The sequence below is a fragment of the Embiotoca jacksoni genome, unplaced genomic scaffold (genome assembly GCF_022577435.1).
Source record: "Embiotoca jacksoni isolate LCO1_2020_lvr unplaced genomic scaffold, fEmbJac1.0.p SCAF_17, whole genome shotgun sequence".
Classification (NCBI taxonomy): Eukaryota; Metazoa; Chordata; class Actinopteri; family Embiotocidae; genus Embiotoca; species Embiotoca jacksoni.
In genome coordinates, this window is record NW_027185307.1 from 12,847,207 (window position 1) to 12,858,229 (window position 11,023).

The window sequence follows — 11,023 nt, forward strand, 5'->3', positions numbered from 1 at the left end:
ATTTATTAGATTATATTTAATGTAATTTAGGCATTAGAAAATTGTTGAATAAGGTTCCTGCGCACATTGCTGAATAGCTCATGTTTTTGCCAGTTTCTTAAATATATTACATGGATGACTGTCACAGTGCTAAGAAAGTATTTCAAGCATGCAATTCTAAAATAGTTCAACCTTATGTTTGGCCTTTAATGGTGATTTAAGAATCAGTGAAACATATTGAACTCGTTGGGCATGTAAATAGTGTGATTATCACCAGATGGACATTTGCATGCATGACTAAAGTTGGAATAAGAAAATGTATGTAAATTCTAATCAAGTCAAATTGTGGGCAGCCAAAAATCCATTACTCGATTTTGCCGACTCTTTGTTTTTTTGATCATTCTTTTTTGACATTTAGCAATTTTTCTTAATTCCTAAATATGTTCCTCATTATTATAAAAAAAAAAAATCTTTCACAGATTGCACTGGAATGCCGTCACCTCTGCTGTCCACACAAAAACAAACCAGTGAACAACAAAGTGATTTGACATTGACTGATATGAGAGCAGTCGACTGAGAAGACTCATAAACAGCCACGGGTAGCTACAGTATTTAGGGCCCCATAGATCTAATGACCCCACTAAGATCAGGAGATGTTGTGTTTAGCTTGGCTCCGACAAGAATTAAGTCCACAAGCATGGATGCCATCCATGTGTGAAGTAGTTGAACCCAGCTGAAAAAGGTGGAGGTACTACACTTCCTCTCCACCATGTGCTCCTGCATAAGTGGAGGAAAGTCTCTCCCTCACAGGAAACCAGGGTCATGACATGATATAGATTAACAATGCAGGGGTCATTGGGAGAAGTGGGTTGTGGTCTTGACTTGGTGTGTTGTCTTGAAAGATAAACACGATAGTTTGGAAACAATTTTAGCTGCGAAAAGAGCAAGTCAGAAAACATAAAAAGATATATTTAGTTTAGTTAAAGTGACTTGGGTAAAACGGCCACTGTAAAAGTCACTTTTATTTGAACTTGAAACTTACTTTCTCTTTCTGCTTACAGCACAAATACTTCCTAAAATGATTTCTAAATCCCGTCGGATTAGAAAATAACAGATTTGATTGTTCACGCCCTTGTTTCAAACCCATAATTTATCTCTAAATTCCTCTTCCTTTTTTTTTTTTGCGAATATACAATTAAAATGCAAGTCAAAATAATCCAAATTAATGTTCTATTTAACGCAATAATAGTACAGTACAAGTAATAGTAACAGTTATGAATGTAACTCATAGGTAACATGTAAGTAATAGTTATGATATGCTCGGTTGTCACTAAAATAGTCATGGTAGCCTACCCAGGATAAAGTATTTAAAGAATAAAGTAATTAAAGAAGTATTTAATTACGTCACTTCCGTTTTGCCGGCGTTCAGCCAAATTCAGTGCTGACGTCGTTACCATAGCAACGGTTTGACGTGCTCAACAAAGCAACTCGCTCGCTTCACAACTTCTTGAAAACTGTTTGCTAAGTTGCATTTAAAAAAAAAAAAAATTTAAAAAAAAAAACCCGCTGCCGACCCTGACAGGTAAGAGAAGTTAGTCAACATTTAGCCTTTTGTCGAAATTCGATACAAATTGGGGAAGTTCACCTAAATATAGTTACGCAAGACGCTAATGTCACCGTGTTTCAATAGCTTTGAAGCTAAGATAGCTATCCATCCCAATCCCAGTTTTTTTTTCCTGCCCCCCCCCCCCTCCCGGCATTAACTTCAATCTAGAGTTCCTTTCCTTCACATACTGTATTTTTTTTTTTTTTGCCAGTGATAAACTTGCTGTCCCAAAAAGTCCCTGGAAACCGGAGGCCCCGGAGCCCCAGGAGGAGGAGGAGGGGGGGGGGGCAGTTAGCCGATAGCTTCTGTCCAGAGTTCAGCTCCGGTTTATTGATCACGGTTCCTCTTTGAACTTCGGCCTGATGCCTCGAGATCAAGTGTGGAGAAGAAAAAAAACACAAAAAAACCCACCAACCCTGCTGTCACATCTCTCTCTGCCTTCCTCTACTCACCTCCATCTTTTTAAGCTGTATATTTAGCAGGTGGAGATGATGACGTAGCCTATAATAAAGTTTATTGTCTATGCAAGATTAAAAAAAAAAAAAGAAGAAGAAGAAGAAAAAAAATCAAAGTGCAAAATTGAATGCCTCAATGTCAGGTCAAGCTAATAAACAAGCCCCATGGGAAGTGAGTAAAAGGAAGTAGAGGAAGCTCAGCTCAGACTGCATGGGGAGGTGATCACTCCAATTGCAACACAAACTGAACTGACCCAAACCTTTGGCCTTTTAGCAAGTTTCCTGCAGATTGGTGTTTCCTTTTTTTTCCTCTCCTCACCAGTTATATTTCTAATTGTGCCTTGACTGATTACAAATGCTGAGGCTATTTCAGCAAATAGTTGTTGTTTTTTTTTTTCAGAGGAACATTTGTGCGCCTGCTATTTCAGCTGACATCTTTCCATTTTCCTCACAAACAGCCCTCGTCGTCGCCGCCGCCGCCGCTGTCGGCTGAATGCTCGGCTGGAGCTGAAAAGGATCCTCTCTGAAGCAGAGCGTGTGACGAGCCAACATGGTGCGACTGACAGTAGATCTGATCGCCAAATCTAGAAACCACTTCAAAAAGAAAAGGGGCCTCTCCTTCCTAGACTACATCAAAACACTTACCCACCTCCACTTTTCCAGCAAGAATATTGAAGATATTGTAAGTAGCAAATATCTGCATCAGTGCTCGAACTGTGTTTTCCCCCGTAAACGCCATTTAAATGCCTATTTTCTTTCTTCTTTTTAGGGAGATCTTTCAATGTGTAGAAACCTCACTGTTCTTTACCTGTATGACAATCAGATCATATCCATTTGCAACCTTGGCTTCGCCTCCAACCTCACCCATCTGTATATGCAGAACAACAGCATCTCGCACATCGACAATCTCTACAATCTGCACAAACTCTCCAAACTGTGAGTAGTGAGTGGTTCATCTGATTGGGGTTGTGTGCTGTGGTAATCATTTGAAGTCTGAGGTGTGTGATTTTCCTGCTCCGTAGGTATCTGGGTGGAAACAGGATCTCAGTGGTGGAGGGTTTAGAGCAGCTCCATGAGCTCACAGAGCTTCATCTGGAGAATCAGAGGCTGGCACCAGGGGAAAAGTTGCTCTTTGACCCCAGGACTCTCGTCTCTCTCTCTGTATGACCTATTTTTTTTTATTTTTTTATTTTTTTTATACACTGCTCTGTAAAGGAATAGTATCGGAAGAAAATATTGTCCCACATCGCCTGAATAATTTGGACTCTGGTCATTTCATTTATTGTGTATTTTTAATCATCAAAAGGACAGGAAAGCTTAATTTTCCCTTTTTGCACACAAAGATATCTGTAGGTTATCGCATCAAGCATGAGAGATCTCAAATTTCTCAGACTCCAGTGATCCATGTAAAAGCCGTATTGTACAAGGTTTGATGATGTCAAAGAGACCTCTGTTGCTCTCTCTGCACTGACAAATCAGTTACTTAGTTTACTGCCCAGGCTATGGATAAACACACCAAAAGGCTCAGCGCCTTGTTTGTTTGGATAAATTAAAGAAATTGCTGTGCAAATTTAAAGAGTTCCAGCTTTTTATAAATGTGCCGTTATAGAACTTCAAACCCGGGATGAATATTTAGCTACAGCACTATGTGGAGTCTGATTTGGATGTGACCCCAGCAGTTTAGAGGTGTAAAGAGAAGTAATGTAGATGCTTAATGCAGATGGATTACAAGCAAAGAAAAGGAGGAAAATATTGGGGAAGTGTGAATTTATTTTGGGTGTGCACAGTCTTAACTGTAATGTGCTTCCTCGAAGAAGCTCTTATCGTCAAGAAACGTGATATTCTGTTATTGTACTGACGGTAACATAATTTTTTTTTTTTCTCTCTTTGTTCGAATGAATTCTTTCCACAGGAATCTCTATGTGTCCTGAATATTAATAACAACAACATTGATGATGTCAGGGACCTGACAGTGCTGAAGGAACTCGAGCATTTTTCTGCTGCTCACAATCAATTGGACAATATGGAGGTAAATATATATATGTGTGTGTTTGTGTGTTTTTAAGACTTAATTAAAAGAATCTGTGAAGGCAGTTGGCACTCAAGAGTCCAGTGTGACAAAAGTAGAAACGTAGCGCACGTTGTACGCTGTGCGGTCGAAGTAAACACCACCACACGACAGCAACTGAGCATGACGCGCCATATTCAAATCAACATAACATCTATTACCTGATCAGGTCGGCGTCAGCGTTGTTCTGTGGCTTTCTGCAGCGATGCGTGAAATGATATGGAGAGCAGGGTTGTAAAGAAGCAAATCCCGCAAATCCCGCCAGAGGTTCCCAGCTCTCCATGACTCGCACAGGGTCCGAATTATTCAACAAATCAGCGAGCCGGTCCCCCGAGACTTTTCTCGCTGACAGCTTTAAACAAGCACAAGTTTCTCTCTTTCCTTGGAAGGCTGTTTTTTTTTTTTTTTTTCCCCTCTCTGACTTAGAATCGTCTATTTGATATCCTAAACCACCAGTTTATCACTTTGTGGGAGATTCATCCGAGGCAGAGAGATGATTTATGCTCTCTCTTTTAGGCGTGTGGTTTTTCTGTTCGACTTGATGTGTTATGGTTGAAGACTTTATTTAAAAAGGTGTCATTCCATTGGCATTTAACACCGGGATGACACTTTGAGAGGACTTTTTAATTGACTGCTTTGCTACAGCTATCTTCTTCGCCCAAGCGATTTTCTTTTGAGAGTGCTGATGCAGGTAATTGTAGTACACGTGTCATTTTTTTTTTTTAGTAGATATCTCCTGTAATTTATACAACCCGTCTGCCACTATTGATTCCGCAAAGACAGCCCTCTGAAGGATCAATTCCTTCTTCTGCACCATTTGGTCAGAATTCAGAGGAAACATTATGGATTTTTAAAATAGATTATGACAGGCAGTCAGCCCGGGTGACAAATGGGGAGCTTCTTCAGAAGGCTGTTAGCCGCGTGCGGGGCAGAGAGGACAGGGAATCGAAGCTCTGGTCAAATACAGGTTCATAACTGGCCCGTCATTAGCCCGGGCGAGCGAGCCAGGCGAGCTCAGTGAACACCCAGCCCCTGCTGTTCTCCACGCCCCCGTGTGGGGGGCAATTTGGCGCTGGGCTCCTCTTCAGCGAGGGCCTTCTGAGTGACGGCCCTGACACGATCATTTATCAAAGCCTGGGAGCGCGTGGTGCTCAGGGGTCCCCTCTGAGCTGATTGCAGCTCGGGCTGGAAAAGTGGAAGCGCTTTGGCCAAGACAGGAAGGCAATGAACAATCAGAGCGTGTCCAGAGAGTATTCATATTTCCAGGCTTGGATTAATGTGCCTTTAGATAAACATACAACTGCAGGCAACTCGCTGGAGGAGCCAGCCTCCCTCCGCCCCAGGAGAAAACTTGTAGTTACATGACACCGGTGACACTGTTTATTAAAACAGACTGATGTGTTGTTTATGCACTTTCTATTGGCCCTTGTACTCCACATTACCATGCACTCATACCCTGTCTTGAAAAGTTTTTCTGATGCTTTAGTAATCATATTGTAAATGTTCATCATGTTTGTTTCAAACAAAGTTGTTTCCTGTTTAGTTACTGAGCATATTTAGAGACACAGTATTGCCCCATTAGTGGCTGAAACACAGCGGATTGTGGGTGATGTTTTTCCTTTTGTGTGTTTTCAGGACTTAGAAGAGGTGTTCTGCTGCTGGCCTCAGCTGCTTCTAATGGATTTGAGTGGAAATCCTGTGTGTAAAAAACTGAAGTACAGAGACCGCCTGATAACCGTGTGCAAAAAACTCGGTAAAATATTTCTCATTTTCTCCCTCATTTGAAAATGCACTTTATTACTTTCGACTTGCGCAGGTGAACATTTAAGACCCGACGCAACGAGGAAATCATGAAATGTGCATTGTTCGCTTTTTAATTTCGGTTTTAAACGATGCCCGTTTAAGTCCTGAATTTATGTTTCAAGATGTTCTGGACGGAAGGGAAATTCCTGAGTTAACCAGGCAGTTCCTTATTAACTGGAAAGCATCCAAAGAGGCCAAGAAGAAAAAAATCAACAAACACATGCTGTCTGGACCACTGATGCCCTATCTGTTAACAAGTGAGTCACTCAGTCTGGATTTTATGAATTCTACTAAACATCTTTGCCCTCATTACAATTCATCAGCCCTTCATTTCAAAATGAAGCGATTATGATTTTCACACTTTTTAAGCTCACTGTCCTTTGTTTGTGCGTCTTCTGTTTGTGTGCATCTTTGCTTTATTTACACGCAAATGTAATAGAAATGCTTTAATTTGTACAACCCACAATACTGGGAAACTGCCATATTGTCATTTTTCAGTAAAATGCCGAGGCCACAAAAAAAACAAAAAAACTCTGTTAACCCATACGTTAACTTCATTTTCTGCTGCCGTGATTTTTCTTCATGCTGGATGCGTTTGTGCACATTTAAGTTTCTTGTGTGTATCTGACTTTGTTTATATTCCAGATGACTTGAACGCGGGTCAGCGTCCACATCCTGGTCACACTTACATCCCCCCTCACGTGCAGAGGTGGAAGACGCAGCAGTCGCTCTGGTCAAGTATCATAGCTCATGAAAGTCAGCGTTTGGCTTTATTTTATCAGAGCCTAAAAGTTGTTGAACAGTCAGCATAAAATATTAGGATGTGATATTTTATATAACTATACATCCAGCTGTCATGATAAAAAAAAATTTTTTAAAAAGTGCAAATTTTCTCATCCTGTTCCATAGTTCTCCCCATAATCAGAAAGTGAGAATTGCTAATTAACTTTAAATTTGATCTTTCTTTGCTTTCGGTTATTTCTTACTTTATTTTGATTTGATATCTCGGCTGATAACTTTTGATGTTTCTTCGGTCAGTTCTATTCGGGTCCTTTATTTGCATTCGAGATTTTGTGCAGTCTAGTTCTCTTTTTTTTTTTTTTATTAGAATAAGAACATTTAAAAAAAAAATTTGGCCACAAAATAATTGCAGAGGTAAGATTTCTCTGTTGACCTGTGACGATAATAATACATTAATGTTCATTCAGTCCTTTTTTTTTTCTCTCTCTCTCTCTCTCTCTCTCTCTCGCTGATCTTACAGGGCGCAAAATGTAAAGATCCCTACGAATGGCCTCAATCGTGTGACTGTCTCATCACCCAAATGCAGCGACACGGATGCTTCATCTCCGCCTCGTCCGTACACGCGGAGCAGTCAGAGCACAGTGCTGAACACGCCGCTGCCTGGTTTAGACCCCTCGGTCACCATTCCTGCAGATCTGTTATTCTTGTTGCAGGACAGAGTCCCTGTCACCCGCTCTCGCTGGGATGGCAAATAGCTGCAGAGTCCACTGCAGTATCCTTTACCTGCTGGATGACAGTGCGATACAAATGCATATACACGTTTGCGCACCTATTTTCAAAATGATTTGATCTGATCTTTCTATTCAAATGAAATCTAAGTTCCTATAAATAAATGAACAGGCAGGAGGGAGGGGAGGGGAGAGAAAAAAAATCTACCATTCAGTTCCCCTCATTTTCACAGCTTTGTGGATTCAAAGGAAATAAATAATCTATCTAACTCAAACTGTTACTTGCTGATCGTCCCGCAATTTGGGTTATCGTTTTTCTTCTGAATGCATTTTGACAAATAAGTGACCCAAGAGATGCAGAGTGGCACAATCTAAATGATCACTGTGCCCTATCGTTACAAGTATTTACATGATCCAAAGCTAACAACGTGCTTCTGTTCAAGCAACTGTGATAAATGATTCTTTTGCAGTAAATACAGTAACAGTACCGATGTATTCACTGTCATTGTTGTTTCCAAGTGTTGAACTGAGTGTTTAGGAGCCACGTGGGTGTGTAACCCCTGAAAGATGCGGGATAATTAGGGAAACAAGCTTACTTAACCTTCTTTTACTTCGCCTGGTAATTAGTGGCCTGAAGCAATACTGTTACTCCATCCTTACAAAAACAATGTTTATTAAGAACAGTCCGAGGATATACCTATTATGAATAATTCCTTTCATTAATTTGCCGACATCTCCGTTTGGAGCCCTGAAAATCAGAGTGATTAATTTATGAGTCTCCCAAGAATTTCCTCAATGCCTCCCTGTTGATTGCGGAGCTGGAGTTTATTTATTAGCTATTCCAATAAGCTCGCAATTCAAGACACCGTTGCAATTCGTCAAATGTTTTGCGTATCATCTTACGCTTGTCAGCTTGTCTTCACGGTCGGCTGCAAATAGCGGTTGTTTTTTTTTTTGGTCGACTCGCCTTTATTTGCGACCATGAAAAGCCCTTTTTTTGAGGTATAATGTTGCCACTTTTCGATAGGCTTATAAAGAAAATGCAGTGTCAGGTTCGCAGCCAATTAGAGCGGGATACGGCCTCGCACACATCGGGAGTTTAACGCAAAAGTTGAGTCCTGCCTCTGGCGCTGAACACGAGCCGCCGCCGCTGCCCTCAGACAGAAATAAGTTAGGAAAGGGAAAAGGCAGTCCTCTCCGCTGCGAGGGAGTGTTGTGGGGCGAGTGATTAATTACGTCGGAGTGAAATACTTGTCCACCGCTTTGTGTATCCAATAAATTAAGGGCTCCTGAGACTTTTAACGCACACAGGTGAAGAGTTGGATGCGCGCACAGGGACCGCCGCGCACCGGGTCTGCAGACGCGCTACTTTATATAAGGATAAGCTGGACGCGAAGTGGAACTGTTCTGCGTCGACGAGCGGATTCTCTGTCCTGACGAAAAAAAAGCCCTCTTTGGCTTGCCTTCATGTCGTTTTTCAAGACGGCGCCTTTGAGAAAAAACAGAGGTAAAACTCCCATCGACCAACCGCAGCAGATGCGGGTGTCGCGCCGGCAAAACGCCCGGCTGTAGGGCTTCACTTCTTCTGACATGCCACTGAGAAATCAGAACGAATGCGGGCGTCAGTGCAACTGTGGACAGCTGTCTGTTGTTTGGATGGGTTCATTTGCAGCATTGTGCAGTTTAATAAACCAGATAACTTAAGGAAAAGATAGGCTATAAAAATAAAAAAATAAAATACATACGGCAAATAACTTTAATATTGTAGAGAATAATATAAGTTAAAAGTTGTTAAATGTAGAACATGTGGCATGTGGCCCACAATAAATCATCTAAGTTGTATCTGAAACAGCCATCAGTTATAAGTTAAGTTCAAATACAACGTGCAATATAATGGCCAGGTGAAACTATTTAAACTAACGTGGTGTTTATTTTTTTTGTGATTAAAAAAAAAACCAACAACAACCTTCAGGTCTGTGAGTACACCCTGATGGTTGGAAGACAGACGCTCCGGATGGACAGCGGTAATTGCTCCGGGGCGGTGGTAGATGACAGCCCAGCGTCCAGTCCGAGCTCCAGTCCCAGTCCGGACGGAAGTCGCCGGGAGCTCCACCGGGCCAGGATGCTGCAGACCGGCGGGCTCGGCGGCAGAGGACGCCCGGCAGCGGCTAATGCGGCGCGGGAGAGAAGCCGGGTGCAAACCCTGAGAAACGCTTTCCTGGAACTCCAAAGGACTTTGCCGTCAGTGCCGCCGGACACCAAGCTGTCCAAACTCGACGTGTTGATACTGGCCACCACCTATATTGCCCATTTGACTCGAACACTGCAAGAGGAAGGCACGGAAGAGGGAGAGAGCACAAAACAAACAGAGGTGTTGCATCCACTGAAAGGTGACGGCTACCTGCACCCAGTAAAGGTCAGTGAAAATAAGAACAATATATTTCATTAATCTATCATGTTATCCCTTGTTAATTAATTTGTTTTTGTAAAATTGTAACGAGTTCTTTACGAAAGTTATCACTGCATAAATTTAAAAAGGAAAAAAAAAAAAAAAGTACTTTTTTTTTTAAAACCTAGATTTATTGTCGATGTAGCAGATTTTCAAAGCATGCAGCATCCTCGTTGGTGGCCGGTAGGGCCTGTTTTACAGGTTCATTTATTAACAAATTAATACATGTTTTTACAGAAATGGCCGATGCGATCCAGGCTGTACGTCGGAGCAAGCGGACAGTTCCTGAACACCTCAAATCCTTCAGAGTCAGAGAATCAAGGCCCATCATCGTCCACCTCCCATAAATCTTAAATCATTGTGAAACGATTTCATAACGGCACGAGTTCATGCTTTACATCGGGAGCAGCCTTACGATTGTAGAACAATTAACCAATCTGATTTCACTTTCACTAAAGCCCTTCCCAATATGGAACACTTTGTAAATTAATATATTACGTGAATTTTATTGTGTCAATTTTGAGAAAGCATACATGATGTTTCTCTGTTGTTATTTTTGGCTAATCCTGTCTGCATTGTGCAGCTCCACACATGTCCCAGGTATGATATTTGTAGAAATTCCAAGGGGCAACGAGCCCGTCATGCTTGAGTGTGCACTTTCAGTTGAGACATTTGCACTAAATGCATGTGTGAATAACTAAACATCTGTCATGTGAAGTGGTCTGTCAGAGTCCACAATGGAGGCTCTTCATCTCATGTTCCTTCTTATTTTTACATGCATGGTTGTAAATGTGTTTGTGAATAAATTACTTGACAAAGAAACAAGACAAGTCTCCCAAAGTTTTAAAAGATAATTAAAGTTGTCCTTTCGCAAAAGGCCCATTTGTACATCAATGAATAATTGCTCTACTTCTGTCCACTTTCAGTCAAATACAGCTCCGGTGCTCGATTGTATACGCGAAAGAATTTTAGGCTGATAAAGCGTAACACCCCAAAAAAAAATGTATGAATGATGATAACACATTTTCTGCTCTGTTGAAGAAGTTCTTTGTACCAGACCTGCATGAAGAATATGCAGGCGGTCTTTAAGCCGAAATACCTTAAGGTGACTTTAGAAATCCAACGGGCTAAAAGAAAAACAAACACATCAAAAAAGAGAGAAAAATTTAAATAATATGTGATGTACGTTAACAA

At 41.3% G+C, this 11,023-nt stretch overlaps 2 protein-coding genes across 3 annotated transcripts; both read left to right on the plus strand.

Moving 5' to 3' along the window:
- Positions 1–1,456: 1,456 nt before the first annotated feature.
- Positions 1,457–7,421, plus strand: ppp1r42 (protein phosphatase 1, regulatory subunit 42). 2 transcript variants are annotated; one of them, XM_069151678.1, is made up of 9 exons: positions 1,457–1,561; positions 2,499–2,722; positions 2,810–2,976; positions 3,063–3,201; positions 3,953–4,069; positions 5,744–5,861; positions 6,034–6,168; positions 6,557–6,644; positions 7,173–7,421. In XM_069151678.1, exons 2-9 carry the CDS (start codon positions 2,591–2,593, stop codon positions 7,405–7,407), a joined length of 1,131 nt encoding a protein of 376 aa, XP_069007779.1. In that variant the 5' UTR covers positions 1,457–1,561; positions 2,499–2,590; the 3' UTR covers positions 7,408–7,421. The 2 variants fall into 2 exon arrangements, with proteins under 2 accessions (XP_069007779.1, XP_069007780.1); XM_069151679.1 differs by having other exon boundaries at positions 2,864–2,976.
- A 1,376-nt stretch (positions 7,422–8,797) lies between these two features.
- On the plus strand, positions 8,798–10,638 carry LOC138199530 (transcription factor 24). The gene is made up of 3 exons (XM_069151680.1): positions 8,798–8,887; positions 9,353–9,796; positions 10,067–10,638. Exons 2-3 carry the CDS (start codon positions 9,371–9,373, stop codon positions 10,181–10,183), a joined length of 543 nt encoding a protein of 180 aa, XP_069007781.1. The 5' UTR covers positions 8,798–8,887; positions 9,353–9,370; the 3' UTR covers positions 10,184–10,638.
- Positions 10,639–11,023: the final 385 nt, after the last annotated feature.

Bases quoted from the DNA above. Each gene is read 5' to 3' on its own strand.
- ppp1r42 (XM_069151678.1), top strand. From the start codon at position 2,591: ATGGTGCGACTGACAGTAGATCTGATCGCCAAATCTAGAAACCACTTC. The intron at 2,977-3,062 runs GTGAGTAGTGAG...CCTGCTCCGTAG, and splicing joins CTGCACAAACTCTCCAAACT to GTATCTGGGTGGAAACAGGA. The intron at 6,169-6,556 runs GTGAGTCACTCA...TTTATATTCCAG, and splicing joins GATGCCCTATCTGTTAACAA to ATGACTTGAACGCGGGTCAG.
- LOC138199530 (XM_069151680.1), top strand. From the start codon at position 9,371: ATGGTTGGAAGACAGACGCTCCGGATGGACAGCGGTAATTGCTCCGGG. The intron at 9,797-10,066 runs GTCAGTGAAAAT...ATGTTTTTACAG, and splicing joins GCTACCTGCACCCAGTAAAG to AAATGGCCGATGCGATCCAG.